Raw genomic sequence first — 27,374 nt, 5'->3', positions numbered from 1 at the left:
TTGTCGAGTGAGTGGCCGGGATGGTTTGTATTTGATTGGCGATGGATTTGAATGGTTGAAATCAGCGTTCCTTATCGCTTTCCTAATGCAATATCAATGAGGTCATTGTCACGTGCACGGACGAGGATGGGAGAGGCGCGGGCGGTTTGCTGAGAGCTCGAAGAGCTATCAACTGGCTCTTGTCGCAACGCATGCACTCATATGCACTGTCAACAAGGCAGAGACCTCGGTACGCACTGGGCCACATCCCACCGACGCACCGTAGCGAGGTGGTTGCCCAGAGCCAAGCAGACTCCCGCATAACACGCCGCTCCACACGGAAGGTTTCCCGCTTTCCACCGTTTCTCAAATCTGCCGAACACTCCAACTCAACTCTCCATCTCTCCTCCTCTCGCCGCAGAGAACCCCCCTCAGCAGCCCGCTCCCTATCTCCGCAGCAGTCATGGCGTCGTCGTCGCGAGCCTCGTCGTCGTCGATAGCAGCGGCGGCAAACCCGTCGTGCGATCGCTGCCGGTCGCGCAAAGTGCGTTGTACGCCCCTCACCGAGGCCGAGCTCGTCGACGCGCGCAAGCGCGGCGTCGGGAACCGCTGCAAGGGCTGCTACAAGGCCGACAAGGAGTGCACCCACGACTATGTGCACAAGAAGCCCGGGCGGCCAGTTGGGTGCGTGTCCTGCAGGTCCTATCAACTGACCGAGCTGAGCTGACGCGCAACCACAGGAGCGGCGGATCGGGAGGTAGGACCTCGGCGAGGCGAGCTTCGCGCACCCCTGCTGCTGCGGCCGAGCGCACCGCGGTGCCCAGTACGACCACGACAACGACGCTGCTCGCACCCTCTGTCCTCCCAGACCTCGCGGTGGATGACGCGCTGCTCCCCCATGCAAATGGCACTGGCCCAGCCGAGGGGTCCATCTTTGGCTCGGCGCGAAACGCTCTGTACCCGACTTACAGTTTTACGCCGTTGTCAGCACCGCTGTTCGAGACGGCCGCGCCGTTATCGAGCGTGCCGCTGCTGCCACCTGCGCAGAGCAGCCTCGACTACACATCGGTTGGGACACCTCTTCTTCCGTCGACGACGCCGGCGTCCGACCCCCCCTCGGCACCACCACTCGAGCTCCCCCTCACCCCCACAGACACAGAGTACGAGAAGGGCCTGCGGCTCGAGGACGCGCTGTCATGGACCGACGCGTCCTTCTTCTTCAAAATGTACCTCACGTGCCAGCACTGCCTCGTGCCGCTGATCCACAAGCCCACGTTCTCGCAAGACGTGCTCAAGCGCCGCGACCTGGAGGACGAGGCTTTCCGCGGCCTCCTGTACAGCATCATCGCGTTCACCATCTGCCAGTGCCCGATGAGCAACATGACAGGCGCGTATGATCGCCCTCACCTCGTGGTAATCCTCCACCGGTGCGTCAAGGCGGCCGAAGCCATCCGCCACAGACAGCGCCTCAACCCCTCGCTGCCACTCATCACGTCGACCATCCTCGACTGGATCACGGCGCAGGCAGTGGGCAAGCCGCAGGTCTGCGACCTGCTCGTTGCGGAGACTACCCGTCTCGCGCACGCACTGGGCCTCAACGAATCGTCCCCCAGGCCAGGGTGCAACGTCGTCGAGGTCGAGCTCAGCCGGCGCATTTACTGGACGATTTACGCCAAGGACAAGACCGACGCCATGTCCGGGCGCCCGATCATCCTGCACGATTTCGAAGGCGTGCCGCCGTACCCGCTCGAAACAGACGACGAGTACATCACGACCGAGGGTGCGCTATCCCAGCCAAAGGGCAAGACATCCACGCTCGTCGGCTACGTGGCGATCATGCGCGTATTCCAGGTGCTCGCGCACACGATCAACCGGCAGCGCGCTTGGGCGAACAAGTCGAGTCTGGACCCAGACGAGCAGCGCGACCCGTCGGCACTACGCCGCTGGATCGGGACAGCGCAGGGCCGCCTGCGCGAGGTGATTGACGGGCTGCCCCCTGCGCTGCGGCTGCGCTTTGGCGCGAGCGAGGTGGACAGCAATGGCGAGGAAGTGCCCCAGCAGTACGGCGACTTTGGGATCCAGCAGGCGAACATCACCATCACGGCGCTGTGTGCCGAGTTTGCCCTGCTCGACCTCCGCGCCTCCATCTGCCCAGACGAGGACACGCGCCTCGAGAAGGAGGAGATGGCGACCAAGGCGTATGAGACGCTGTCGAGCATCCCTGTGGAGCTGTTGGCGTCCAACGGCGAGAGCATGGTGAGTGCGGTGCGTCAGGGTGTTAACTGACAGCCCAGCGCGGCAAGGTCCTCCGCATCATCCTCACACTGCTGAGCATGACCACCGAGCCGGTCAACTTTAGCCAGAATGCCTGGGAGTGGTGGAACATTTACTCCAAGGTCCAGTTCCTCCAGGTAATCCCAGACGACGCCATGACGCTGCTCGACAACCACCAGGCGGCTAGCCAGGCTCAGCGAAGCCCAGTGTCGGCCATGTCATAGACAGGCGCTGTATACTACTCTTATTGTAAAACTCTACAGACGGACGCTTTGAATAATGCAACAACAGGATACTCCAATGACATCGATGGGTCTAGTACGACGGAGAGGCTATCCAGAAACGCCAACCTAGTGGCACATAATTATCTACTGTGCGGCCTGCTGCTGCTGCTGTTGGGCGTCGCCGCCAGCACCAGAGTTCTTGGATCCCTGGCCGAGTCGCTTGTAGTTTGTGTCTGCGAGTCAGTGGTTGAACGAGCTGTCTCGACTCACATTGACGGGAAAGAGTCAACGATGTCATCCACCCCTCGGGGTAGAGCTTGGCAATCTAAATGGTTAGCTTGTTGACAGAGGATTCAAGCTACTAACCTTGTTGTACAGGAGCTTGCGCATGTTCAGTTCACTCGACTGGCCCTCAAACTTCTGGCCCCAGTCCCTGCAGATGTCAGCACGCGCTGGCACAGCAGCTTGGTCGCAACACCCACTCCATCTTCTTGTTGATGTCGACCATCTCCTGAGTGTTCTCCACAAGCTGTCTGAAGATGTCCTTCATCTCCTGGGTAATGGTGGGGAGTCGCTTGGGGTCGGTCGACTTGGCCTTGTTCTGGTCGTCATCCATGAGCTCAGCGAGCTCTGGCTCTTCTAGAAATGTCAGCAAAGAAGTTTTCCAGCACACTCACCCTGCCTCGAGGCGTGCTCGGCCACTGCCTGCTCGTACTGCTGGATCATGATAGGAATCTCGGGGTCGAGAAGCTCCTTCCACTGGCGCAGGCCTTCTGTCTCGCACATCTGCATCCACCGCCAGTATTGGGTGTAACAGAGCTTGAGAACGAGTTTCTGGAGGTGTAAGCCTCAGGATGACGGTCAAACTCACTCCCAGAGTCAGCCTGTTGTACGGCAGGACACTGCACAACGCCGTGACAAACGCCTTTTCTGAGAACCGCTCGTAGCCGCTGTCTGTTGTCTCCTTGTCGGGAATGCACAGCAAGTCGTGATGGAATGCCGCCACACCAGCACGCTGAAGGGGGCCCTTGAGGTGTTCTGGGAACTTGCCCTTGTTCAGGAGGTCCCACACATCTTTACAATCAGCTTGAGTTCAAGTGGAGGGCTTACGCTTGCTGCTCTCGCGACGAAGACTGCGGAGACGGTGTGCCACCTCGTCGGGGAACTCGTCGAAGGGGGGCAAGTACTAGCGGGTTAGTCTCCACTCCCTACACGTCACCCACCTTCTCCTCTCTCGAAGCGGCCTTGTAGAGTGTTCTGTCGACAGGGTAGCGGTCTTCTGGGGCGTCCACGGGAGAAGGCGAGCGGCCTGAGTGGTTGTTAGCTCCATCATACACGGCCATTGGGCAAACGTACGGTCGGGGATGTACGAAGGACCAGCCTCGTCATCACTGCCAATGAGAATTGGCGAGGCGCGGCTGCCGTCGGGGCCGTGACGCTCGCGCAGGACCTCTGACAAACTCTTGCGCTGCTCCTTGGGAGCCCGACCAGTGGCACGCGACGTTTTGGCCTTGGCCTTCTTCATCGGAGATCTGAGGCGTTAGACACTGTTACCCGCTCCTGTACCCACCCTTCCATAAGCTCTAGCGCTCCTTGGTGGACGAAGAAGCCCTCCTTCTTGGGCCGCGCGACATGGGTCGGGGCGTCAATGCCGAGGTCCGAGTCGTCGATGAATGGGTCTGACAGATCATATTCGATTTTGCGCTTCTTGGTCATAACCTGGTGTGTGAGTGGCACTCTCTCGGCGCTACACTCACCCTCTTCTTCTTTGGCTCCTCGTACTTGGCTTCCAGCCTCTTGGCCTCCTCTTGCATCTCACGCCACTCCTCATCAGAGAATCCGGGTGGGCGAGGCTCGGCTGGGGCTGCGGCCGTGGCTGCGGCTGGGGTGCTCGCCTCTCCCTCACCGGCTGCGCCGTTGAGGTCGACTGGGTTGAGTGGGGTGACTTCGCCGGCCAGAGGGTCCTCTCCCCATGCATTGAAGACGCCCTCGAATCCAGCGCTGGCCGCAGTCTCGATGAAATTCCAGTCGAGCGTCTCGTCGTCCGCTGGCAGGGCAATCTCAAGACGAATGGTCGGCATTGGTGGCGGAGGAGGAAGGTCCTCATCCTCTGATGGAGAGCGGGGTCGGGCGCGCTTCTTCTTCTTGGGCTTCAACTCGTTGACGGTCTCGCCTGCACCCTCGGCATCCTTCTTTGGCTCTGTCGATTCGTCGGCACCCGGCTCGGTCTTGACGTTTGGCGCAGCCGCGGAGCCTGATGCCACACCATCGGGACCATCGATGGCAATGATGTCCTAGAATTGTGTCAACAAGACCAACCACGACAGAAAGTGACTCACCGAGCTGTCGCTATCGTCGCTCTCGTCCCCACTGCTGTCGTCCTCGTCCTCGTCGTCTTCCTCGTCGTCGTCGCTGCCGTCCAAATCGTCGCCGTCGGCGCCGTCACCTTCTCCAACAACAAGATCTTCCTCCATGGCCTCGTCTGGGTCGACGCCGATCGCCCCTTCGGCCATGGTGACGTCGGCTTCCTCCTCTTCCTCGTCATTATGCGTCGATCTCGACACAATAGGTGGTTCGTTTCTCTCGTTGACCAGGTTGGTCAGGTCGGCGCGTGAGGGCGTCATTGGGGATGGGCGCGAGAAGGTGCGCGTGAGGGTTTCGGGAGTGGACTGTATTGGTGCACGGTTTTGAGGGGATGCAAGGGTTGAAGGAGTGATTCTGCGTTTTGAGGTTGGAGACTGTGGCCCAGAGGCTCGGGTGGAGGATGAGCTGGGCGTCGCAGAATCTGTTGGGTTGAGGAGGGTGGAAATCATCCGGCGACCAAAGTGTGGTGTGGTGGTGGTGGGGTGGTGGTGTGCGGTGGTGGTGTTGTTGGGGATGGGAACGTGAGACGCCGCCGAACGCGTGCAAGCAACTGTTGGGGGCAGTGCTGCCGTCTATGCGTACGTCGTTATGCGTGTGCTGTGTATGCGTGTGTAGGGAGTGTGGTTGGGTTGGATCGAGTGGTGGTTGGGGGGTGGCAAGTAGGTGTTGCACCTATTGTAGTGTTGTGGATGGATGAGTTGAATGTGGTTGTGGTGGTGGTGGTGTCGAGGTGCGTGGTGGTGGTGGTGGTGGGGGGGATGGATGGTTGTTGTTAGTCGTCGGACCCCCTTCTTCTTCTTTGGACGGCCGACGACGAGTAGACTGCGTGCGCGTTCCAACTTGGCTGTTGAACGGCGGAGGCGTTGTTCGCTCAGGTTTGGCCGTGGGTGCTCACTCGCTCGGCGGGCAGCCGCGGCCCGTCGACGCGGTGCACGCTGGACTGACAGACAGGCTGGCTGGGCAGTATGGTAGACCCGCGGAATCTGTTTCGGCGATGACCACGTGCTCGCTGTACATCTGCGCGGATGGTGGGTACGCACAAGCGCGAATAAGGAGCGAGAGAGGTGGGGGGGAGCCACTTGCGGAGAGATTGATGGGAGGACTGTGACGCGTCATCTAAAGACACGCCACACTAGCGTCACTACGCTTCCACTGCACGAGGTTGCTGGACGCGATTTAACTGTCAGTACTGCTTGTACACGCGTCCATGAGCATTTCCTTGCTGCAATGTTGTGCCAAGACGCGTTGCATGGATGCCAATGTCGGCCAAGTGTTGTTGACATGATTTTGGTGCAGAGTCACCGGCCGCAGTGTACGATCGAAGGGGTTTTGGCTGGCAAGCTGTGCCTGAACCTTCCTTTTGAGACTTGCTGGCTGATGCCTTTGTGCAAAGCTGCGACGGCTGCGTGATGCTGCCAGGGGTGGCGTCGCTCTCTGCTGCACCCGAGATCCTATTGTTGTTGCAAAAGGCCGCCGGTTTGTGACTGATTGTGACTGGGGTTAATGGGTATTACAAAATTATACCTCCGCTATTACTATTACTCAGACACACCCCCGTGCCTGGCAAGTTTGGGTCAAACGCCCCTTAAAATCCTGAGTTGTTGAGGGGCTGCTTGCTCCCCTCCCACCCAGCCAGCCAGCGCAGATCGGCACCCTTTACGAGCAACTGCGCGCGCACTGCTAAACCTGTCACAAGTCACACTGGCCCAAGAGACGGGTACACTTGTTGCTTTTCTCAACCATCTCTCTACTCTTGCACCACATTCATCACAAAGTAGTACCCAATCATGGTCACGACTCGCATGGTACTCGCAGCACTCGTCGCTGCATCCGGAGCACTCGCAGGAAAGGGCGTCTGGGGCGACACTTGCTCGTGAGTCGGCTCGAGTCGCACGCGTAGCACACGCGCGATGCTGACAACCTTCCCTCCTCCTCATCGCGGCTCGTCACCTTCAGCCAAGCCAACAACAAGCTCGACGCTAGCACATGGGCACTCTCTACCGATTGCTCAGTGTCCACGTACTGCGACGACACTGGCCACTGTGTTCCCAAGGGCTGTCGTCAGGACCTCGTGCGTACCAGAGGCGGTGTTGGGTGACGCCCCCGCATTCAGACAACATCAACTGACTCGGCCACAGTACCCATTGGGTTACAGCAACTATTCGTTTGCCCAGCTGCCTCCAATGTGTCCTCAGGGCCAGTTGTGAGTGGGCGTGTGCCAGCGAGGCAATGTGCTATTCTGACTTGCCAACTAGCTGCCCCGACGAGGGTGACCGCTGTCTCGAACAGTCGCCTCTTGGTGGACCGTGTCAGAAGGACCGTGACGGTGGGTAACTTGGCCGATAGTTTGTGCTGATTCGGTGCAGACCAGTGCCAGCCGCCTCCCAACTCGAAGGAGCTGGCCGGTTACCTCAACGTCAACGGCTCGATCTGCTTGAACTTTACGTGCTAGTGAGTCGAGTGCGAGACGAGGGCATATCCTGTTCGTTCTAACAGTACAGCTACGCCGATGCTCAGGTCGGCCAGAGCTGTGTCACCGAGAACACTCTTTACACCGGAACCAATGACGCCGGTACCACGTTTGCGTACATTGTGTCGCGCGACAACTGCCGCAACGGTTACTACTGCGATGGCACGCAAAACCAGTGCATGAAGGGCAAGAACCGTCGCGCGGCTTGCAGCGGTAACAAGGAGTGCATCTCGTACAACTGTCAGCCGAACGGCACTTGTGGCAAGGCTGCCGACGAGCCGCTCCACACTCCGGCCTGGGTGTACGCCATTGTCGGCATTGCCATTGTTGCTTGTGAGTACCTCTCGAACGCTGGGTCTGCAGCCATTTCTAACCTCTCCAGTGATTGTCGGCGTCATGACAGGTCTCTGGTTCCTCCACAAGCGCTCGCGCGAGGAGCACCAGGTCATGCTGGAGCAGTACTACAACGAGCAGATTGCGTACCGCCAGTCGATCATGTCCATGTCGCACGCAAAGAACTCGCTCCTCTCGCTCCCTCAGGGAACTGTACGTGTTCTGGCCGCCCGATGTTTGCACTGCCCCCCGCACTCGCACTGACACGAACCTCAGACGCCAGACGCGGCCCGTGCTTCGCTGTTTGGCAACGAGGACTCTGCAGGCTACTCTACGGCCATCAACCCCGTGCCGCCCAACATGCAGCGCGAGGTCAGCGCCGGGTACTCTGACGAGAACTCGGTGCTGATGATGGACCGCGGCCACGGAGGTGGTCTTAGTGCCCTCGGCAGCCGTTTCCGCCGTTAAACGGCACATGGACATTTCGAGCTCGCCGGCGACTAAGGCTGCTTGCTCAACACCACCGGGGCTGCCCGCAACCCCGCCACTTATGACACATTGGCCCTGCTGCCCCATACGTTTACATACACATGCATGACTGTACGAGATGGTGAGGGGGAGTGGGGGGGGAGTGGTGTGGTAGTCGTTGTTGCTATGCTGTTTGTCTCCTCTACTTGCATGTGCTACTATCCCAAGACACTGAGCATGTCCTCTACGCGCCTAAACTTCTCCCTTTCCTTGCCGGTGCCCTTTGCGCGCTCCTGCTCAGCCTTGTCGATAGCATGCCACCCAGCGAGGGGAACGACACGGCCGTCCTTGAGGCCCTTCTCGACGGCGTCAGGCCGGCCGCCCTCCGGCGCGAGCGGGATCGCCGCGCCGGCGTCCCGGCGCACGAACGGCCCGTCGTCGGCAACATAGTCGCCCAGGATGCCCTCGACGAGACCGTACGCGTCTTGCATGGTACTCGCGATCACGCCGACGGGCCCTCGTCCAGCCCAGCCAGACACGTATGCGCCGGGCACGGGTGTGCCGTCGGCGGCTGTCACCCGCCCGCCGGCGTTGACCACGCGCCCCCTCTTGCTGTCGAACGGCAGCAGCCCGCCGAGCGGCTCGGACCGATATCCGACGCTCTCGACGACCATGTCCGTCTCACGCGTGACCTGCTCGCCTGTGCGGCGCGCCGACGCCGCCTTGCCCTCGAAGGCGAGCTCGTTGACGTCCCACTTGGCGGCTGCGACGCGCCGTCCGTCCTCGCCGGGCAGGAACGCCGCGGGCGACAGCAAAAAGTCGAGCTCGAACGTCTTGCGCCCGCCCGCGTTGGCAGGCTTGGCCATGAGCGCGAGCATGCGCGTGCGCATCCTGTCGCCCTTGGTCAGCTCCTGCGCCTGTGCCATCAGGCCCGCGTCGACGCCGGCGTACGCCACATCAGGCAGGTTGACCATCTCGCGGAACTCCTTGGTCGTGAATGCCACCTGCGCGGGGCCGCGGCGGCCCACCGCGCGCACCTTGCGCACGCTGCTGGCCGCCAGAACAGCCAGCACGTCCTCTGGCATGTCGGTGTCCTTGAGCGTGTCGATTGGCCGGAGAAGAATCCGCGCGACGTCGAGCGCGACGTTGCCCTGCCCGACCACGTCGACGGTGTGCGTCTTGCTCAGGTCGACAGGCAGGTCGGCATACCCGGGGTGGCCGTTATACCAGCTGACGAGCGCGAGCGCAGGGACCACGCCGGCGAGTGGTGTCGCTGACGCCGACGAGCCGGGCACCGAAGCAAGCGGGTTGCTGTGGCTCGCGCCGTACGCGAACACGACGGCATTGTAGTGCGCTGCCAGGTCGCCGAGCGGGACGTGCAGCGCGTGCGGGTACGCGTAGCTCGCGAACGGCCCAGGCGTGTGCTGCCCGACCGAGACGTTGCCGAAGAAGGCGAAGCGCGGGTCCGTGGCGAGCTCGTCAAACTTGTGCTGGCAGTTCTGGGGGGTCAGTCAGCGCGCCGTCTAGGCCAACGACGAGGCCGGCTGGGCGCTCACCTTCACCTCCGGGTGGTCCGGCGCAACGCCGTACCGCGCCAGCCCGTACGGCGTCGGCAGGCGCTCGTACATGTCCACTGTGGTCGCCTGGCCGTGCTCGCTCGTAGGGGGCAGCTGAGCGAGGATACGCGACGCCGCGTAGAACCCCGATGGGCCAGACCCGATCACGGCGACTTTTAGTGGTGGCCTCGAGGTAGTGCTGTAGGCGCGCGGCGTGGCGCCCGTCCTTCCTAGACTCCGCGCTGCGTGTCGGAGCATGGTGGTGGAATGGGTGTTGTAAAGTCAAAAGACCAGACTCGACTCGAGATAATGCAGACGAAGGCGACAACCCGCCGCCGGGTCGGCTCTCCGGATTAGATTGTCCAGGCCAAGGGCAAATGCCGAGCTCCCGACTGTTGATTACTCGTCGCCTTTCGGACCTATCGGCTCGTGACACCTCGACGGCTTACACACCACCTCTCTCACATGCATGCTAAACAAATGCTATCCACGTATATGGTACAAGCCAAATCGATACACAGACCACACCAGCATCATCACTTGCCCCCCTTCTTGGCGCCACGGAACGGGTTGGTGCGCTTCACCGCAGCCACTGCGGCAGCGCTCGCCGGGGTAGGCGGCGGCGGCTTGAGCGCGTCCAGTAGGCCGCGCAGGCGCTTCGAGGTCGTGTCGAACGTCCCACCCCTGGACCCCCCGTCCTGGCTCGTAGCCGCGATGGTCTGCTGAACGCTGCTATACGAGTCGAATGATGTCACCTTGCCATCGTCAATGGCCTTCCATCTGAACTCATCAGCAACGTTCTTGCCACACTCTCCTCACCGATCAAGCTGTGCGCGAATAACATCCGCCTTGAGCCTAAAGTGCGTCTTGATCTCATTCTCAACTGCTTGTCAGCAGAGCACAGCTTGCGTCAACCTACATGGGAATGGGGGGTTGGCCAGGTTGTTGCCCATGGCATCCTCGATGACCATGCGGCGGACATTGGCAGAATACTGCTTGCTGGCAGTGGTCTGGAGAGTTAGTTGCAAGCCACATATCTTAACTTACTCCCGCCTGGTTGGCCCATCCTGGCTCGTTCAGGTAAGGCTCCTCACTCAGAATCAGACTCTGGATCGAAATGAGGACCTGGAGGAGCGTCGACTTGCCCGACACCCAACCAGGACCCGACCAAGTGCCAAGCAGGCTGAGGCAGACCTTCTACTCCAGTTAGCTCGTGCTCTTACCCTACCACTTACCCCGTCATTGTACAGGTTCGGGTTGTACCTGTACTTGCCACCGTTCGTTGTCATGGACTTGACAGACGGGCACTTGATGTTGTACTCTAGAGGCAGGAAGATGTCAAAGATGAAGCACCCGTTCTCGTAGGGCGTTCCCTCAGGACCAATGATCATCGCCTTGATGCAGTCGACGCGGGCGTCGTCGACACGCAGGAAAATGGAAGAGTGCCACGCGGACGGAAGGCTCGTCGTCAGAATCGCCAGCTCCTTGGCAATCGCAAGAGAACGCTTCGGGGCGTCCTTTCACGTCAGCGCATCATCCCCGCCCACCAACTCACCATGCCAACCAGCTTCTTGATCTGCTCATTGTAGCAGTGGAAGTAGTTCTCCTTGCCAGGGTCGTTGGGGTTGATCAGGTCGGTATACTGGAAGCGGACCTTTCGGGCCCATTCTTCGTCTAGGGGTTAGCCATGAAGCAGGCAAGCCCACTCACAGATCTTAATGATCGCATCGTTGGTCGCGTCTGCAGACTCCTGCACTTCCACCGCAGTGTGAAGACGCGGGAGAGTCTCGCGCATACGTTTGACGAACTCCTCGCCCTTGGTGTCGATGAGCAAACGGTCAATAGTCGCCGCGGACTGGACAATCCGCTCGCTGGGTGGTCAGCCTTGGTCGCCGCCGTAACTTACCAGAAAGCCTGCAGCGAGCCATTCTGGTCCTCCTCATCAACCACGACTGGAGGCTGGACAATGTCCAAAGCATTGACACTCTGCGTCAGGTCGACAGCCTTCTCCTCTTCCTTTGCCGCCGTAGCCGTCAGGCCCTTCAGAGCGGAGGTGGCTTGAATAACAACGCTCTCCAGGAGCTCACGCGGGCTGGGGCCACCCTCGTAGACAACACTAACAGAGTCCCTGTCCGGACCGGGCTCAGTCCTCATAGGACGCATCTGCGGCATGGCGAGCATGCTAGCCAGAGACTCGTGGCTCGAAACAATCTGAAGTCAGCTAGCGCTTTCAATCGAAATCTTACCTCCAGCCAGTCAAACAGGGCACGGTATAGAGTGCCACGGTTGGACATGTCCATGAGGGAGTCGTTGCGAAGCAGGTCATTCACAAAGCCACTGCGGCGACGAAGATGGGCCAGCGCGGTTGGGTGGACCAGGTGGTCGGAAGCACGTGGCCCACTGCGGCGGTTGAGAGCCGGGAGGTAGACCTGCACCTGCGAAAGGAGCGTGGCAGTCTTGCTGTCATTGAGAGCTTGGGCACGCTCAGCGGCAATCTGACCTGAACGCTGGAGGACGTCAGCCAATGGCTCTGCACTTGCACTTACGTCCTCGTTCTGAGTACCGCTATAGCCCGTGCCCTTGGCAGACGAGCGGCCACGGCCAGTACCACCACCGAAGAATGCAGGTGAGTCGCTCTCTGACGCGTCGCTGTCACTCATTTCGTCATCGTTGCCGCCGAGCACGAACTTTGAGATCAGCTTCTTGACCTTGCGCTTCTTGGGTGGGTGAGCTTCGTCCTTCTCCGGCGTGGGTGGGGCAGGTACGGCCGAGAATCCCTCCTCGATCATGTGCAGGCCGACGCCGATGATCACACCCTGGTTTGGTGAGCGTCGTTCAGTGCCTCCGTCCCTCACCTGGAGATTGAGACAGTGCAGAAGAGACTCGATTTCCCCGTCCGCGTTGATAGACCAGCGGTGGGTCTTGCCTTTGCCCTTGCCATTCGACCCGACGTTGACAAGCTCTCCGCACGCCCTGCATGTCATGTGATCGCAGTCTGGGCAACGAACCTCGATCAGGTCGGCCAGGTGCGCTGTGTAGGCGGGGAATGATGACTAGACGTAAGCTACCACCAGCAGAGGGCAGACTTACAAACAGCGCAAAGAACTGCTCTGGGGAGCGCGGGAACTTGTGACCGCACCCGTTGGCGCAGGGGAGCGCACCCTCGGCGAGAAGTTCGTACAGCTGGAACAGGAAACTCTGTTCGTCTGGCGGTGATAAGCATTCGTCCGTGCAGCTGGTTCAGACTCACTGCCTTCTGGGCAACCGCTCATCCACTCCCCACGAGACAGGATGCGGACTCTCTCCTTCCTGACGCTCGGCCCGCCGGCGGCTCCGGATGAGAGGGGCATGTCCAGGAAGACTGGCCTCGGGACGGTTTCGATGAGGTGTTCTGTTCTATCCTTGGAAAAGAAGATGCCCGCGTATGGGTCAACGTCCTGTGGGGCGTGCTCGCCGTCTACAGCCACATTAGCACTCGCAAGGCGTGCACAGACTTACCATCCTCGAAATGAAAATCATCGTAGCCTCCGTCATCTTCGTCGTCGTCCATGAGGATATCGTCGTAGCCGTCCTCTTCGTCGTCTGACATGGCCGCCGCCGCTGTAGCACGGCTGCTGCTACCCTCTTCTGGTGTCTGCAGAGCCGGTCAGCAGTGTTCACCAGGTGAGGTGAGCCTTTCTGGGCGATCATACCTGAAGCCCAGTGCGTTGATCGCCGTCATCCTCGTCATCAGAGGGGATGTCGTCGAATTCTCCACTGAAAACGCGCTCCTGTAGGCAAACTCGCGTCAGTTATGGACTTTGACGCGCCCGCTCCTCTGCAATCACTCACCGCAGCCGTCATGGCATCACCCTTGGAGCGCTGCAGCGCTGCCTTTGCGCGTCCGATGGGTATTCCCTGTGGGGTGGAGCGTCAGCTTGGAGGTGGGACGGAATATGGAGGAAAGCTCACCATGTCCATGAGCTGGGCCAGCGCCGCGTTGCCTGTCATGCTGGGCAGGACTTGCGCAGAGCAGTGATTGTAGACAGAGTTGTGGAGAGGGGCCTTGTCACGAGACCAGTTGTGTCGAGAGGAGCCAGTGCGAGTGGTCGAACGAGCTCGGCGGCGTGGGAAGGGCGCCGGCTCTTGACACGAGTTGTGTGGAGTGTGACGCTCGCCCGTGTGCTGCCAGGTACTTGTAGTGTTGCGTCGCGGGTGAGGCTTTGGCTTAGGGGATGGGTGATGGGTATTGGGTGACGAGGTGTTGAAGGCTGCAAGAGTAAAGCTGCAGTGACTGATGTTGTCGATACGAAACTGGAATGCAACAGTTGCTGAAGTAGTTGAGTGACGGGCCGCGGGTACAAGCTGATGGCGGCGGCGCGGCGGCGGCGGCAACGGGGGCGAGCGCGTGACGTACATTGAGATAGGGCAACGTTGATGAGACAACGCGCGTGGACAAGTCTCCCACGGTGGACACGGGGCAGTCAAGGTCGGCCTGGGTGGCGGGACTCACTGTTTGAGGCACCATCCCGACATCTAGGCTACCATCCTCCTCAAGCATGCTTCATGCACTGACTTTGCTTCCAATAGGGATGGTTGAGATGGGTCCTATACTCCGTTCCTGTGGCGTCCGTAACTTCTGGGAGGCCGTTGGAGCCTTGCAAGCGCCTTAAGGGCTCTGTCTTCAGGACGTTCGGACCCCGAGCTTATCTCTTACAGAGCCATGAGTCCGGGTTTGACCAGATATTGGCTAGGGGGTGACAGAGTTCGTTTGTTTCGGGGTTTTGATGTCATAATTACCACTGGGAAGGAGGGGAGGGGGGCGGGGGGGGGGGGACGTACACACCTTGCTTTCCGGGGTCGGTCTCGAAATCAGACAATACAGGCAGTTGAGCTCAAAAGGAAGACATAAGATAGGCCGGTTGACCAGGCCCCTCGACTACACAGTTGCCAGTGTAAACAGCAGTCACCGTTTCTCTTCCGGATCCCAGCTGGCCAACATGAGTTGCTCCCAGACATCAGAGCCTCGACGGGGTACGGAGTGGTCTGTACGGCCGGAGGGCAGCCGGCCGGATGGCGGGCACAGGTGTAGGTCGGCAGTCACTGACACGCAAGTTCGAGGTCACCAGGTCTCAACACGGCCGAGTCTGCAATCGCGACGACGGCCTCACCTTCCCCACGTCACTTGTACCACGAAACTGAAACGAAAGACATCCAGCCTCGCACCTTCGGGCTGTCCAACTGCCACCCGTCATTGTCACTCGTTTACCCTTAGCCGAGGGCCTCTCGACGCGACGTCTACATAAAAGGTTCACAAGTCGTCGGCATCGATCCCATCCACCACCTCACAGTCCAGTGCACAGCCAAACAATCAGCAAGTCTTTGATGTAAGTGGCACCGCAACAGTGAGCCCTCAGTCGAGGGTTGCTTTCCCACGGTGGCGCCTCACCCCCCCTCCGCACCCGCTCATTCTCCGGGGGCCGTTTGTGTCCACGGCTTCAAGGCCATGCTTGTCCGTGCTCGGCCCGAGAGGCGAGATTAGCGGACCCCAGCGCCGTCACGCGCTCTCCAAACTGTCGGCAGAGGTATCCTCTCTAGGTTGTGGGGATGCTGGACAAGTGATACAGCGGTGAGGACGAGTGGAAGAATGGTCTTCGGCAGCGCGGTATTGTGACTAGAGCGGAAGACGAGCGTTTAGGTCTTGGCTGGGTAGTGTGACGCGTGCTGCAGGCAGGTGCGGGGATATAAGCCTGGGGCCCGGGGGGGGCGGCCGGCACACCACACAATAGTCGGCTAAGGCCTACCACAAGTGCCGGCAAAGGGCTCCAAGGTCCGTCAGCGACACGCATCGGATCTTCCACAACTCTCAACGGCCGTGAGTCTCCACACCCATCCAGCACCCAGGCGCCAAACTGGGCCATTCCCCCCAAACAACTGCGAGTGCATCATCTGCGCGTGCTCCTTTGTCATTGTCGTCCCAACGCTCTCTCTACTGCGCTACTCGTCACCAAACGCACAGTACTCTGCGTGTCCGACACCGCCAAAGACAACTCCCCCATCCCCGAGTTGCTAGGCTACCTGCCCCCCTCCCCCCCCCCTTGCCCAAACGAAACCCAGCCCTAATTCGCACAACCGCCGCAGAATGCCGGTCCCCTCCCTCAGGCCTCTTGTCAATAGCCGGATCCTCGCATCTCGTATAAAACCAAAGTCATCGCCCGCCGTTGCTGCGTTTGCTCTTTCTTGCACCCAAGCACCCCCCACAGCATACCACGCAAGGATGGTCTCGACCACTGCACCAAAGAAGACCCCAGCAAGGACTTTCGAGTACCAGGACAAGCTCCCCCGCTTGCCCGTGCCCGACCTTGACAAGTCGCTCGAGGGTTACATCAAGAGCATTGTGCCCCTCCTCGAGCAGAAGGTGTGTGTTGGGGGTGTGATGTGTGTTGTGGCTGCGCTGACACGAGCAGTATGGCTCGCACGCCCTCCCCAAGGAGCTTGAGAAGCGCAAGCTCTTCGCCAAGGACTTTGCCTCCAAGGATGGTCTTGGCCGTGTCCTCCAGGAGCGTCTGAAGGGTGAGCGAGGGCTAGCGTGACGGGATGCGCGTGCTAAAACACAACCTCAGACCTCGACCACATCTCGCCCAACAACTGGCTCGATGACACGCTGTGGCTCGCGCTCGCGTACCACACCTGGCGCGCGCCCATGCTCGTCAACTCGAACTGGTGGCTCCTGTTCGCGTCCGACCCCCAGGACCCTCAGCCCCCTGTTCTTGAGGGTGCCACCAACAAGACGACGGTCCCTCTCAACCCCAACCCCTCGAACGACCTTCCCGCCGGCGCTGAGGGTGGCGGCAAGCCTTGGCTCGACTCGCACACCGACAAGAAGGACTACTACCAGCCCTTCAAGTACGAGGATGTGACCAAGATTGAGTGGATCACCGACTGGCAGGTTCGCCGTGCCGCTTGGCTCACCCGCCGTTTTGCCGAGTACAGGACGCAGATCCTTCGGTAGGTACCAAAGCCGCCATGTCCGGTGCGTTGATCGCTGACCGGCGTAGCGAGGAGCTCCCTCCTCACGTCTCCAAGGCCGGCCCCATGTGCATGTCGCAGTTCGCCAAGATCTTCAACTTCTCGCGTATCCCACAGCCCAGCTCGGACGCGTTCTCGGTTATTGACAACCAGGCGCTCCACACCACTGTCATGATCGACGACTTCATCTACTCGATTGATGTCTTCCAGCAGGGTGCCGACGGTATCCCGGAGCCCATCCCCGCTGGCGAGATTGAGCGCCTCTTCCAGGCCGCCGTTGAGGATGCCAAGAAGCGCAAGGACGCTGGCGAGAAGCCTGCTCGTGTCGGCATCCTCTCGGCCGACCACCGTGACACCTGGACTGTGGTGAGTAGACCGTGCCTTTGCGATAAAGAAATTCCGAAACTAAGTCATCAGAACCGCGAGAAGGTCATCCTCTTCTCGCCCAAGAACCGCGAGACGCTGGCCAACATCGACTCGTCGCTCATCGTCGTCTCGCTCGACCCCTACACCCTGCCCACCCAGCCCACCGACGACCCCCTCCGCCAGGCTCCCGTCGACTCGCAGATGCACAACACGCAGGGTGGTCTCTTTGGCGGGCGCAACCGCTGGTTCGACAAGCCTCTGAGCATCCTCGTCGAGAACAACGGTCGTGCTGCCGTCATGGGCGAACACTCGCCCGTCGACGCGCTTCTGCCTTCGATGATTGTCGACTACGCTCTTGCCGAGCCTGTCGACGACGCCCAGTTCTCGGTCACCAAGCAGATCCTTCCCGCTCTTGGCCAGGGATTCCAGCGCGAGGACTTTGTGGTCGACTCTGCTATCCAGGACGAGATCGCCGCCTGCGCCGAGCGCAACCTGCAGATTGTCAACGACTCGGACGCCAGCACCCTCTGGTGGGCCGAGTTTGGCGGTGACTGGATCAAGAAGATTGCCAAGCAGTCGCCCGACGGCTTCATGCAGCAGGCGCTCCAGCTCGCCTGGTTCCGCGACCAGGGCAACGCCACTGCCACGTACGAGACTGCTTCGACCCGTGGTTTCAAGCACGGTCGTACCGACGTTATCCGTACCCTCAGCGTCGAGTCGCGTGCGTTTGTCAACGCCATGGACAACGCCTCGCTCGACGACGCCAAGCGCTATGATCTCCTCACCAAGGCGGTTTTGGAGCACAACTCGCTCACCAAGCGCTCGTCTGCCGGTGGTGGTTGGGACCGTCACCTTATGGGCCTCAAGGTCCAGCTCCGCCCTGGAGAGACGCACCCTCTTTTTGAGGACGAGCTGTACGCCAAGTCGCAGGAGTGGAAGCTCTCGACGTCTGGTCTGAGCTCTGGTATCCGCTTCATGGCTACTGGCTTTGGTGCCGCGTGGCCTGATGGATACGGCATCAACTACATGATTGCGCCTCACGTTGTCAAGTTTGGCCTCGAGTCCAAGGTGTCGTGCCCCACGACGTCGACGACGCGCCTGAAGCACAACATTGTGCAGGCTCTGCGCGACATGCGCCGCGTGTGCGAGGCTAGTTCGACAGGAAAGGACGAGAAGGCGAAGCTCTAAGGGAAGGGAAGATGGATCTCTGAGGTGTGCGATAGACGCCGAAAGAGTTGTACACAACATGCATTTGTCTAAGCTGCAGGCCGCAGGCCGAAGGCCGCAGGCCGAGTGGCGTGGCGTGGCAGTGGCATCGAGGCCGATCGGAGTTGGGTTGGGGCTGTGACACCGTCGCTATTTGTAACGGCGCAATGTAGACCTCGTCAGCAGTCACTCGCAGCGACTGCTCATGCCGCCTCCGAAGCAGCATGCAGTCATGCAGTCTGCCTGCCGCTGCTCGAAGCCGGCCATGTCCACCTCGTTGCGTTGTTGTTATTGTCGCAGCAGCCCGGGCAGCGTCATCGTTTGGTTCCGCTCAACAAGACGACCCACCGGACAAGACTAACCCGACCCCTCTCTCTTCATCGTCGCTGTCGTCGAACCACCTTTTATGCTCACGCAACAAAATGGGGCAGGTCACGTCCGTGTTCGACCCCGACCCCGGGACGCAGGTACGTCGGCGCCGCCGCAAACCACACTCACGCACACACACAGGGCAAGCCGCACAACTACACGGTGCCGCGGTTCCCGTCGCTGTACGCGCCGAGTATCGCCTCGACGATCCAGCAGCGCGGCTACTTTCTGCACAATGCGGAGGGTGCGCCTCCTCTCCCGTATGCCACTGACACCCGCAGCAATCTGGCGCTTCACGTTCTACTGGACGCTCATCCTCTTCCTCGGGACGTTTCTGGCCTGCGCCGCGCTCGCCAGCGCCAACATTATCCTCTCGCGCGCGGTGTTCGCGCCGGGGCACGAGAAGGACAAGGGCGGCGACGAGGTCGAGATGCGCCCCGTGTCCTCTGGCGGAGGGCTGTTCGCGCGCGCGGCGAGCGCGGCGTCGTCCGTCGTGCGGCGGCGCCAGCGCACGCGCCGCCGCCCGCCGCTGTACCTCGTCCTCATCATCCCGCTGCTCATGGGCGCCATCGCGGCCTTCGTCGCGCTCGTGAGCGGTACGGTGGTGGGCTTCGCCCTGGCCGCAGTCTACTCGTCTGGCGGGTTCTCCATGTCCACATGGGTGCCCTTCATGTGGGCGCTTATCCAGGTCGTCGTGCTCATCATCTCGTGCGTCGTGGGGTTTGGCGCCGCTGACGATCTCAGAAGTTACTCGTCCCTCACTCGCATCCTGTAAACCCTGCGCGATTGTGCACCTCATAGACTGTTCTGTTGCCGTTGTCACTCTCTTCCTGTATGCATTGTTGTTAGCATGTGCAGGGGTGGGTGCATGGGGGTGGTGTAGCGGCGTTGGTGCAGCGTCTCTTCCTTTCCTGGCCAACTTCCCCGCCGTGAGCGCGACCCTCGCTGTCACATCTCGCCGCCCTCCAAGCGCAGTACATCACCTCCCGCATGCCGTCTACCATGCCATGCGCCATGCCGCTACCAAACCCATGCCTTCGGCCCTCCTCACCCCTATGCCTTCTTGCCCGCCCCCGCCGCCCGGCGCTTCTTCAGCGCCTCCATACGCGCCTTGAGAGCGACGACGCGCGAGTCTGCGTCTTCCCTGTGGGCGAGGTGTCAGCCTGCCCTCTGTTCTTCGCCACGCGGCGGCACTCACTGAGCCCGCTGCTCGTCCTCGAGCCGTGCGACAATCTCCTCGCGCTCCTCGCGCTCCAGACGCGCGCGCTTCTCCGCCTCGCTCTCCTCCGGCTCTTCCGGCTCTGGCTCGGCGGCGTCCTCGTTGGCGGCCCCGTTGGCCAGCAGCACCGGCGCAGCAGCGTACGACGCCACGCCGGGCGCCTCCTCCGTCTTCTTGTACGCCAGCCCCTTGCGCCGTGCTGGAGCTGCCGCTGCTGCTGGTGCGGCCGGCTGCGCAGGTGCAGGCGCGTCATCGTCATCATCGTTGAGGCTCGCGAGGAAGTCGTCCAGCTCGGCGTCGCCGGTCGGTTTTGGCGCCGCGGGCGCCGGTGGTGGCGTAGGTCCCGCTGCGTCCTCCTCTTCTCCCACGGAAGGCTTGTTCCCCGCCGAGAAGAAGCCAGCAGGGAGTGATGGCCCCGCGTCGTCGTCGTCGCTGTCGCCCTCTTGCTCCACCTTGGCGCGCTTCGCGCCCTCTTCCCGCTCCGCCTCGGACCGCCGCTTCGCCTTGGCCGCCTTCTCAGCCTGTGCCTTCTCGCGCGCTGCACTCTGCCGGTGCTGCTTGGTAAGCAGGTGTGCGTCCCACTGGTTCACTGGGGGTGTTAGCCGGTTGTCGAAGGGGCTCTTGACCCACCGGGCACGGCGCAGATGGCGCACCGCAGCTGCCCTGCGGCCGTGTAGCTCGCATGCGGGTGCTCGACGCGCGCAGTCGCCTTGCGGGCGCGCAGGAGGGATTTGGCGTCCATCGTGTTGCGGGGAAGTTGGGGCGTTGAGAAGCGAAAACAAGGCAAAGAAAGGACAATGACGAAAGGCGAGATGTGTTGGACTTTGCGAAATGTTGACGTCGAAAGTTCAGAGGGCGGGCACTCCTTGTTGTTGTATAAATCGCCCTCTTCGCCCGCGAGCACCCGGCCTCCCACACACCACCACAATGAGGCCGTGGCTGCTGCTCCTCTCGCTCCTCGCGCTCGCGCTGCTCGCAGCGGCCGACACCGAGATTGTCAACTTCCGCCTCCCGCTAACAGGCAAGATCGTGACCCCGCCTCGCGGGGCAGCGACGGCGTCGTGAGTGCCGCCGACCACGCGCAGAGCTGACCCCACCCAGCCTCTCGGTAACGCAGCGCCAGACAGAGCTGAGCGTATCCGACGCTCAGCCAGAGCTGTGGGTCGCCCTCAACCTCGAGGACAAGGGCCAGAGCTGGACCGCGCGGCTGTCATGGCCCGGCAGTGTGAGTTGACGCGATGGCAGCTTACACTGACGCCAGTCGCCGACGCGCTTCGCGGCGCATATCCACCCCAGCGCGACGGGTGGTGTGCTTCTGCATATTGAGGCGGCGGCGCTCAGCCCCCGCATGCCGCATCCCCTGCTGGCCCGCTTCCGTGGCTTGTTCCGCCGCAGCACTACCGACAACGAGAGCGACGGCGCCGCCGACGCCGACGACAAGGCGTCCATCGCCAGCTCCGACTCGTGGACTAGCTGGGCGGATATCGGCTTGTTCAACTACAACTCGGCCGATACGGACTCCGAGCCTGACACGGACGCGCCGTGGCCGTTCCACACGAGGTTCCACCTCGTCCTCGAGCCGCTCGTCTTCGGCGTGCTTCCCGCCACGGCAGCGAGCACCATCGCCGCCATACTCATCTTCGCTGTTGGAGGGGCTGTGCTCGCGCCATGCCTCATCCGCGCCCTGCGTCTCCTCATCCTCCGCCTCGAGGAGGACAAGGGCGCCGACACGCCCGCCGCCGCCCTCTTCGCCAACATGGCTGAGAAGGCCAAGACCAAGAGCGAGTGACGACACCATGCACCGCTCACAAGAGACTCATATGACATCGCCATGACCTCATACCATGTACACGCCGAATGTATTAAAGAACTACTGCTGCCTCCACGCCCTCCATGTCGAGCGCGTCAGACGAGGGCGAGGTGGCCGCGGGTGGAGCGACAGCCACGTACACCTCTTCTGTCGACGCCGCGGTGGACGCCTTGCGGCGTGCCTCGGTCGCCTGCGCTTCCCTTGCTGCGATGATGGCCCAGAAGTCTTCCTCGTCGCTGAGTGAGAACTGCGAGTCAGTAGCTGCTGCTTGGTCCCTTCACCCACCTCTGACTTGGTGTCCAGCGACGCCGGCATTGGCAGGCCGAACGGAGTCGCCTGCGTGATGCGAGTGCTCTCCCGCGTCTTCTTGCGCGCAATCAGACGGCCGGGCAACACCTTTCCCTCGATCTTGGCCTTGGCAGCTGCCTCAACCTTGGCGTTGGCTGCAATAGCCTCCTCAATAGCCTTTTCGCGCCGCTGGGCCGCCTCGATGAGACATGGCAAGCCCGAGGCTGTCTGTGGGGGCACAAAGCGCGGTCTGGTCTGTCGCGGTGATGGGGGCCGAGGTGGCGTCTCGTCATGGTCCAATGCAGCTGGCTCCACGGGCTCGATTTTGGATATCTTTGCTGGTGGGGGACCTGCCTTGCGAGGCGAGGCTACCGCTTTTCGTGGTGACGCTGCTGCTGCTGCTGGAGGCTTCTTCTCCAGCTTCGGGAATGCTAATGTTGTTTGCTTCAATGCCAGCGCCGATATCCTGATTACGGGTTTGGGAGGTGGCTCCGAGGGCTCCTCGACCTTGACCTTGACCGGCACAGGCGATGCCGCCTTGACTGGTGTCGTTGGCCGCTGCCTGCGCTTGGAGCTGCTCGTTCCCTCATCACGCAGCGCAGACACTCGTGGCGCTGGCGGCGGATCTGGCGTCGATCTCGGAGGTGGTGATAACGACGACGGCGCCGACGGCGCCGACGGCGTCGAGACGCGGCTGTCATCCAGAAGCCTTTGCCTTTGGCGTCAGTTCTAGCCCCCGAACCCATGCCACTCACTTCTTGTCGTTGGGCAGCAACTGGTCATATCGCCGGAGGACTTCCACGCCCTCCTTGATGAGCTTGCGCCGGAGCCAGTCCACGCCCTCGGCCTCGAGCTTTCGCCTCCCGCGAGACCACGACTCGCCAGCGTCTGTCCGCGCGAGAATCGCAGTGACCACACTAGTCCACTGCGGTGCAGGCAGGCTGCGGAGCAGGTCGACACGCGCACGCATCTTGTACCGCTCAAACTGGAGCTTCTCCCGCTCGCGGATCCGCTGTCGTCGCTCAAAGGCCTCAAACTTTCGATGCAGGAGGGCATAGTGCTGATCAGAGACGTCCTCGACGAGCTGGCGGGTGTCAGTCAGGCGCGTACAAAGGCCACCCACCTCTGATCCAACATTGCCTCTTCGCAGGCGCTTTGTTGGGCTCTGCGCGGGTCCAGACGCGAGCTCCTCCTTTGCCTCCTCGCGATCGTCTTCACCGGCTCTGACCATGCGCCATTCTGGCGTCTCTATCCGGGACAGGTCCGGCACGGCGCCATTACGCGTCGGCGAGGCTGTGCGTGATGCTATCTGCTCTGTGCTCGCCTCGACCGTGTATATTGGCGGCGTGACAAGGGCGTAAGGCAGCGTCGTGAGCTGCAGCGGCAAGTCGTCAGGCGGTACAGTGTTGATGTCACCTGTGTTTGCGCGTGAGCACCGCACCTTGCTCGTCGCACACAAAGGCCGTTCCGTTACCTACCCCAGCGCTCGAGCCAGTCAACTACCATTTCCTCAATATCGCGGATACCTTCTGCGCCTCCGCCGGCGGCGCGGCGGATACGTGCGGGGAGGACGCGGCGTCCTCTTTCTGGCTCAGCAGCGGCGCGCGCCTTGCCCTTGTGCTTGCCGAGCATCACGGACACGGGGGACGCGGTCGACGTCGGCGTGAGGGAAGACGAGGCGTCGGAGGCGGCGTATGCAGGCGACGAGCCCGGCACTGGCACGGTGAGGTGGGTCAGTCCGAGGGCGTCGGCGTTGTTTTGGCTGTTGCTGCTTCCGCTGCTGCTGGCTGCGCCCGGTGCCGCATCGGGCCCCGAGGCCGCAGCACGCGGCGAGGCCCGAGCAGGCATGTGTCGGTCGCCTGTGCTGGTGTGCAGGAGCCGACGGGGGCCGAGCTGTGGCCGGCTGGCGGTGGTGGTTGACGGCGTTGGTTGGTGGTTGTGAAGTGGTCCAGGGTTCGGTGTCGGCGCAGATTGAGTCGTTCGGTGGGAGCAAGTGGGTCGTCGGCAGCACGCGACGGGGCGTCATCAACAAAGTCGGGCCTCAACCTCGGTCACTCAACCCGAACGCTTTCAACGGCGGCATGCATCTCTGTTTTGCTCTTCATCTCATCTGAACATTATCGACAACGTATTAACCATGCCTCTTATCGAGTCCATGTGCGTGTTGGGACAGCGTCACGGACATTGTCCGCCGCCTCCACTTCCTCCGGCAGAGCCGTCTTACTAACCATCCTAGTGCCCCCCACGCGCTCAAGCTTGTTGGCGCCGAGGCGCCCAAGTTCCTCGTCTTCTTCTCGAGCAAGGTCGACGGCCGTCTCTGGTGTGGTGTAAGTTGCCGAGCATGTCGGGGTTCTGCAGTGTGAACGGACTGTCGCTGGTGGTCACGCCTGCGCCTCCCTCCACACGTCATCAACGAGACGAGGCTGACGCCGCACAGGACTGCCGCAACACGGAGCATGTCGTCCAGGAGACCTTCGGTGGCGCCGACAAGCCGAGTGCGTGTGCTGACCCGTGTTTGACATGCAGCGCTGACACTCCCCAGAGGCCGTCCTCTACTGGGTCGGCGACAAGACCGAGTGCGTCGGCCGGGCGGAGCTTGTCCCGTTCGTTACTGACCCCATTCAGGTGGAAGAACCCCGAGAACCAGGCCCGCACCGAGTGGAAGATCACCAACATCCCCACCATTGTGCGCCTGGACGAGAGTGTGAGTAGGAGCTGGGAGACAGGCAGCGAAGCGGGCACAGCTGACCCGACCAGGGCAAGGAGGTTGCTCGTATCGTCGAGGACGACCTCCTTGACGCCGCCAAGCTCAAGGGTGTTCTCGGTCAGTAATGTCGCTGTATCAGTCTGTAAAAAGTGCAGGAATGCAGGATTCATGCCCGGCCTGGCGTTGGTGCGAGGGCAGCCATGGGAGGAGATGGGCAGTCTCTGGCCTCTGCCTCTGCCTTGACCCACACTTTCCTACTGTACATCTGTCTATCCCCCCTTGCTATCCATACCCCTTGCCGCCTTCACACGGTCGACAATGCTATTGCGCCATTGCGCCATTGCTTGCACCTTTGGGCCCCCCTTCCGCGCCTCGTCCACATGTCCAATGTGGCCCCAGTATTTGGGGCCCCACGCCACTCGCGCCATGATCGCGCGCGTCCCGTCGTGTCTTGTTGGGCGGCTCCTGAAAGGCCGATGATCTCGTCGTTCGACTCCTCCTCCTCCTCCACCTCCACTCATAATGGTGTGCCCGTACACCACGACGATGCGCGCGCTCGCGCAGCTCGAGGCGTGGCGCGAAGCCTTTCTCGCCCTCACGCTCGGGCAGGTCTGGACGGCGATTTACAACCCGCCGGACAAGCCGTGGAAGCAGGCCCTGGTCGTTATCGCGCTCGTGTCCAAGCTGCCGGCGCTGTACGCTTGGTGGCACGCGCGCCGCGTGTCGAAGCGCGTTGTGGATTTCGAGTGGCCCGCGCCAGAGGTACGTCGCAGCTTCGGACCCGAGGCTGGCGATACTGACCCTCGCAGCAAGCCAACCCCGAGTGGAAGGGCAAAGTCATCACCAACCCCGACCTCTTCGCGCACGAGCGCGACCTCAGCCTCTTACCTCGCGGCGCAGTCAACCCTGGCGAGTATGTGACGTGCTACGACCCGTCTACAGGCACCCACATCGAGACGCTCAAGCTCGACTCTGGCGCGGCAGTGGCTAGCAAGGTCGCAGCCGCCGACGCCGCACAGCGCGCGTGGGCGAAGACGACTTTCGCCCAGCGCAAGAGCTTGCTCCGCAGCCTGAAGGCGTGGATCCTGCGCGACATGGACGCGATTGTCGATGTGGCCGTTCGCGATACCGGCAAGACGCGTGTCGACGCCGTCTTCGGCGAGATCCTCACGACATTTGCCAAGATTGACTGGCTGCTCAAGCACGGCGAGAAGGCTCTGCAGCCCGAGACCCGGTCGGGCAGCCTGCTCCTCGCGCACAAGATTTCCAAGGTGAGAAGAAGCTAGGCCCACAGCGCTGATGCCGGCCAGGTCCACTACGTCCCCCTCGGCACGGTCTCGGCCCTCGTGTCGTGGAACTATTCGTTCCACAACGCGCTGTCGCCGATCCTCGCCGCGCTCTTCTCGGGCAATACCATCGTCGTCAAATGCTCTGAACAGGTCGCGTGGTCCTCCGAGTGGTTCATCGGCGGCGTGAAGCAGTGCCTCCGTGCGAGCGGGTTCAACGATGACGTCGTCCAGCTCGTCGTCTGCCTCCCCGACGTCGCAGAGACGCTGACCCGCAACCCCACGATCCGCCACATCACCTTTATCGGCAGCGAGCCCGTGGGCAAGAAGGTCGCGCTCGCAGCCGCTGAGAACCTCCTCCCGACGTGCATCGAGCTCGGCGGCAAGGACCCGGCGTTCATCCTCCCCTCGGCCAACTTCAAGTTCTTCGCGAGCACCTGGATGCGCGGGGCCTTCCAGTCGGCCGGCCAGAACTGTATCGGCATTGAGCTTTTCCTCGTCCCCCGTACCCGCCAGGAGGAGTTCATCAACCTTCTCCTCCCGCGCGTCAAGGCGCTCCGCGTCGGCACCGACGTTGGGGCACTCATCTCCCACACGCCAATCAAGCGCCTCGAACGCATCGTCCAGGCGGCACAGGTGCAGGGAGCCCGCCTTCTCGCCGGAGGAAGCCAGTACCACCACCCCGAGCGGCCGCAGGGCGCGTACTTTGAGCCGACGCTCATCGCCGACGTGACCCCCGACATGGAGATCGCGACCGAGGAGCTCTTCGCGCCGGTGATGACCGTCGTGCCATACGACGATATCGACACGGCGCTCGAGCAGCTGCGCAACTCGCGCTTCGGCCTCGGCGGAAGCGTGTACGGCAAGGCCAAGGGCGAGTGCATGCGCGTCGCCGACGCGCTGCAGTGCGGCATGGTTTCGTTGAACGAGTAAGCCTAGCTGATGCGATGAGCTGCGAGCTAACAGACCAGCTTTGGCGTCTTCTACCTCAACCAAGACATGCCCTTTGGCGGCGTCAAGGCGTCAGGCCACGGCCGTTTTGCCGGCCCAGAGGGTGTGCGCGGGCTGTGCGCGCCCAAGGCCGTCATTGAGGACCGCTGGTTCCGCGTCATCCAGACGAGCATTCCCAGGCCTGTTGGTGAGTTGAAACTACGACAAGCTTGTAGCTCACTCCGCCAGACTTCCCCCTACCTGCTGGTAACACGCCGTGGACGTTCCTCAAGGGCCTCGTGCGCTTCGCGTACGGCTCGGGCAGCGCGCGCCTCGGCGGCCTGTTCGACGTGGTCCGTACCGCGGCGACAGCTTAATGCCTCGGCGACAGCTTAATGCGGTCGGCAGGAAACGCCCTTCACCCTCCCGCAGATTCATCCGAGAGCACAGTCGAGACATAACATTCATCGAGTAATTGCATGGACGGTGGTTTCTACATACAGGCGATTAATGGGAC

General features: G+C 61.6%; 12 protein-coding genes across 13 annotated transcripts; 7 read left to right on the top strand and 5 right to left on the bottom strand.

Moving 5' to 3' along the window:
* Nucleotides 1-406: 406 nt before the first annotated feature.
* On the top strand, nt 407-2,520 carry acu-15_2 (Transcriptional activator protein acu-15). Its single transcript, XM_062772220.1, has 3 exons — nt 407-663; nt 720-2,235; nt 2,274-2,520. The coding sequence occupies exons 1-3, from the start codon at nt 443-445 to the stop codon at nt 2,475-2,477; spliced, it is 1,941 nt and encodes a 646-aa protein (XP_062628204.1). The 5' UTR covers nt 407-442; the 3' UTR covers nt 2,478-2,520.
* A 101-nt stretch (nt 2,521-2,621) lies between these two features.
* On the bottom strand, nt 2,622-5,101 carry LOC62_04G005672 (uncharacterized protein; the record flags this gene model as incomplete). The annotated part of the gene is made up of 12 exons (XM_062772219.1): nt 2,622-2,710; nt 2,748-2,802; nt 2,844-2,910; nt 2,960-3,116; nt 3,155-3,311; nt 3,349-3,551; nt 3,588-3,663; nt 3,701-3,786; nt 3,834-4,009; nt 4,048-4,196; nt 4,235-4,771; nt 4,817-5,101. The coding sequence occupies 12 exons, from the start codon at nt 5,099-5,101 to the stop codon at nt 2,622-2,624; spliced, it is 2,037 nt and encodes a 678-aa protein (XP_062628203.1).
* Nucleotides 5,102-6,540: 1,439 nt separating this feature from the next.
* LOC62_04G005671 (uncharacterized protein) lies at nt 6,541-8,587 on the top strand. Its single transcript, XM_062772218.1, has 8 exons — nt 6,541-6,714; nt 6,798-6,912; nt 6,980-7,044; nt 7,097-7,167; nt 7,208-7,292; nt 7,343-7,644; nt 7,694-7,857; nt 7,921-8,587. The coding sequence occupies exons 1-8, from the start codon at nt 6,629-6,631 to the stop codon at nt 8,110-8,112; spliced, it is 1,080 nt and encodes a 359-aa protein (XP_062628202.1). The 5' UTR covers nt 6,541-6,628; the 3' UTR covers nt 8,113-8,587.
* Nucleotides 8,331-9,941, bottom strand: dare (NADPH:adrenodoxin oxidoreductase, mitochondrial; the record flags this gene model as incomplete). Its single annotated transcript, XM_062772217.1, has 2 exons — nt 9,669-9,941; nt 8,331-9,611 (listed from the first exon to the last, which is right to left on the bottom strand). The coding sequence occupies exons 1-2, from the start codon at nt 9,924-9,926 to the stop codon at nt 8,331-8,333; spliced, it is 1,539 nt and encodes a 512-aa protein (XP_062628201.1). The 5' UTR covers nt 9,927-9,941.
* Nucleotides 9,942-10,120: 179 nt separating this feature from the next.
* On the bottom strand, nt 10,121-13,955 carry Birc6_1 (Baculoviral IAP repeat-containing protein 6). Of its 2 annotated transcripts, XM_062772215.1 has the most exons (17): nt 13,620-13,955; nt 13,500-13,565; nt 13,361-13,438; nt 13,167-13,302; nt 12,919-13,125; nt 12,759-12,874; nt 12,524-12,721; nt 12,215-12,484; nt 11,915-12,175; nt 11,575-11,879; nt 11,379-11,539; nt 11,224-11,342; nt 10,904-11,185; nt 10,716-10,865; nt 10,588-10,678; nt 10,488-10,551; nt 10,121-10,448 (listed from the first exon to the last, which is right to left on the bottom strand). In XM_062772215.1, the coding sequence occupies exons 1-17, from the start codon at nt 13,656-13,658 to the stop codon at nt 10,205-10,207; spliced, it is 2,787 nt and encodes a 928-aa protein (XP_062628200.1). In that variant the 5' UTR covers nt 13,659-13,955; the 3' UTR covers nt 10,121-10,204. The 2 variants fall into 2 exon arrangements, with proteins under 2 accessions (XP_062628200.1, XP_062628199.1); XM_062772216.1 differs by having other exon boundaries at nt 11,915-12,721.
* A 1,565-nt stretch (nt 13,956-15,520) lies between these two features.
* CRAT (Carnitine O-acetyltransferase) lies at nt 15,521-18,308 on the top strand. Its single transcript, XM_062772214.1, has 5 exons — nt 15,521-16,065; nt 16,115-16,220; nt 16,271-16,655; nt 16,706-17,042; nt 17,094-18,308. Exons 1-5 carry the CDS (start codon nt 15,790-15,792, stop codon nt 18,228-18,230), a joined length of 2,241 nt encoding a protein of 746 aa, XP_062628198.1. The 5' UTR covers nt 15,521-15,789; the 3' UTR covers nt 18,231-18,308.
* A 337-nt stretch (nt 18,309-18,645) lies between these two features.
* On the top strand, nt 18,646-19,474 carry YPR153W (putative protein). Its single transcript, XM_062772213.1, has 4 exons — nt 18,646-18,715; nt 18,759-18,861; nt 18,899-19,325; nt 19,362-19,474. Exons 1-4 carry the CDS (start codon nt 18,671-18,673, stop codon nt 19,390-19,392), a joined length of 606 nt encoding a protein of 201 aa, XP_062628197.1. The 5' UTR covers nt 18,646-18,670; the 3' UTR covers nt 19,393-19,474.
* Nucleotides 19,475-19,670: 196 nt separating this feature from the next.
* ZNF830 (Zinc finger protein) lies at nt 19,671-20,665 on the bottom strand (the record flags this gene model as incomplete). The annotated part of the gene is made up of 3 exons (XM_062772212.1): nt 20,467-20,665; nt 19,816-20,425; nt 19,671-19,761 (listed from the first exon to the last, which is right to left on the bottom strand). Exons 1-3 carry the CDS (start codon nt 20,576-20,578, stop codon nt 19,671-19,673), a joined length of 813 nt encoding a protein of 270 aa, XP_062628196.1. The 5' UTR covers nt 20,579-20,665.
* A 98-nt stretch (nt 20,666-20,763) lies between these two features.
* LOC62_04G005665 (uncharacterized protein) lies at nt 20,764-21,625 on the top strand (the record flags this gene model as incomplete). The annotated part of the gene is made up of 3 exons (XM_062772211.1): nt 20,764-20,897; nt 20,938-21,061; nt 21,098-21,625. The coding sequence occupies 3 exons, from the start codon at nt 20,764-20,766 to the stop codon at nt 21,623-21,625; spliced, it is 786 nt and encodes a 261-aa protein (XP_062628195.1).
* Nucleotides 21,626-21,698: 73 nt separating this feature from the next.
* Nucleotides 21,699-23,861, bottom strand: LOC62_04G005664 (uncharacterized protein; the record flags this gene model as incomplete). Its single annotated transcript, XM_062772210.1, has 5 exons — nt 23,413-23,861; nt 23,058-23,350; nt 22,690-23,018; nt 21,932-22,649; nt 21,699-21,893 (listed from the first exon to the last, which is right to left on the bottom strand). The coding sequence occupies exons 1-5, from the start codon at nt 23,780-23,782 to the stop codon at nt 21,699-21,701; spliced, it is 1,905 nt and encodes a 634-aa protein (XP_062628194.1). The 5' UTR covers nt 23,783-23,861.
* A 160-nt stretch (nt 23,862-24,021) lies between these two features.
* Txndc17 (Thioredoxin domain-containing protein 17) lies at nt 24,022-24,819 on the top strand. Its single transcript, XM_062772209.1, has 6 exons — nt 24,022-24,091; nt 24,171-24,261; nt 24,372-24,429; nt 24,477-24,510; nt 24,560-24,638; nt 24,692-24,819. Exons 1-6 carry the CDS (start codon nt 24,072-24,074, stop codon nt 24,764-24,766), a joined length of 357 nt encoding a protein of 118 aa, XP_062628193.1. The 5' UTR covers nt 24,022-24,071; the 3' UTR covers nt 24,767-24,819.
* Nucleotides 24,820-25,187: 368 nt separating this feature from the next.
* SPBC21C3.15c (Putative aldehyde dehydrogenase-like protein C21C3) lies at nt 25,188-27,359 on the top strand (the record flags this gene model as incomplete). Its single annotated transcript, XM_062772208.1, has 5 exons — nt 25,188-25,403; nt 25,451-25,912; nt 25,952-26,856; nt 26,899-27,065; nt 27,107-27,359. The coding sequence occupies 5 exons, from the start codon at nt 25,188-25,190 to the stop codon at nt 27,232-27,234; spliced, it is 1,878 nt and encodes a 625-aa protein (XP_062628192.1). The 3' UTR covers nt 27,235-27,359.
* Between the last annotated feature and the right edge of the window lie 15 nt (nt 27,360-27,374).

The sequence above is a fragment of the Vanrija pseudolonga genome, chromosome 4 (assembly GCF_020906515.1).
Source record: "Vanrija pseudolonga chromosome 4, complete sequence".
NCBI lineage: Eukaryota > Fungi > Basidiomycota > Tremellomycetes > Trichosporonales > Trichosporonaceae > Vanrija > Vanrija pseudolonga.
This window is presented reverse-complemented; position numbering and strand designations above follow the sequence as displayed.

Coding starts and splice junctions, on each gene's coding strand:
- acu-15_2 (XM_062772220.1), top strand. CDS start 443: ATGGCGTCGTCGTCGCGAGCCTCGTCGTCGTCGATAGCAGCGGCGGCA. Junction 664..719: donor AAGCCCGGGCGGCCAGTTGG/GTGCGTGTCCTG, acceptor GCGCAACCACAG/GAGCGGCGGATCGGGAGGTA. Junction 2,236..2,273: donor CGTCCAACGGCGAGAGCATG/GTGAGTGCGGTG, acceptor CTGACAGCCCAG/CGCGGCAAGGTCCTCCGCAT.
- LOC62_04G005671 (XM_062772218.1), top strand. CDS start 6,629: ATGGTCACGACTCGCATGGTACTCGCAGCACTCGTCGCTGCATCCGGA. Junction 6,913..6,979: donor AGGGCTGTCGTCAGGACCTC/GTGCGTACCAGA, acceptor ACTCGGCCACAG/TACCCATTGGGTTACAGCAA. Junction 7,045..7,096: donor ATGTGTCCTCAGGGCCAGTT/GTGAGTGGGCGT, acceptor CTTGCCAACTAG/CTGCCCCGACGAGGGTGACC.
- Birc6_1 (XM_062772216.1), bottom strand. CDS start 13,658: ATGACAGGCAACGCGGCGCTGGCCCAGCTCATGGACATG. Junction 13,566..13,619: donor TGGCCCAGCTCATGGACATG/GTGAGCTTTCCT, acceptor TCCACCCCACAG/GGAATACCCATCGGACGCGC. Junction 13,126..13,166: donor TGATTTTCATTTCGAGGATG/GTAAGTCTGTGC, acceptor ATGTGGCTGTAG/ACGGCGAGCACGCCCCACAG.
- CRAT (XM_062772214.1), top strand. CDS start 15,790: ATGCCGGTCCCCTCCCTCAGGCCTCTTGTCAATAGCCGGATCCTCGCA. Junction 16,221..16,270: donor CCTCCAGGAGCGTCTGAAGG/GTGAGCGAGGGC, acceptor ACACAACCTCAG/ACCTCGACCACATCTCGCCC. Junction 16,656..16,705: donor TACAGGACGCAGATCCTTCG/GTAGGTACCAAA, acceptor TGACCGGCGTAG/CGAGGAGCTCCCTCCTCACG.
- YPR153W (XM_062772213.1), top strand. CDS start 18,671: ATGGGGCAGGTCACGTCCGTGTTCGACCCCGACCCCGGGACGCAG. Junction 18,716..18,758: donor ACCCCGACCCCGGGACGCAG/GTACGTCGGCGC, acceptor GCACACACACAG/GGCAAGCCGCACAACTACAC. Junction 19,326..19,361: donor GTCGTCGTGCTCATCATCTC/GTGCGTCGTGGG, acceptor TGACGATCTCAG/AAGTTACTCGTCCCTCACTC.
- Txndc17 (XM_062772209.1), top strand. CDS start 24,072: ATGCCTCTTATCGAGTCCAT. Junction 24,092..24,170: donor ATGCCTCTTATCGAGTCCAT/GTGCGTGTTGGG, acceptor TAACCATCCTAG/TGCCCCCCACGCGCTCAAGC. Junction 24,430..24,476: donor CGGTGGCGCCGACAAGCCGA/GTGCGTGTGCTG, acceptor GACACTCCCCAG/AGGCCGTCCTCTACTGGGTC.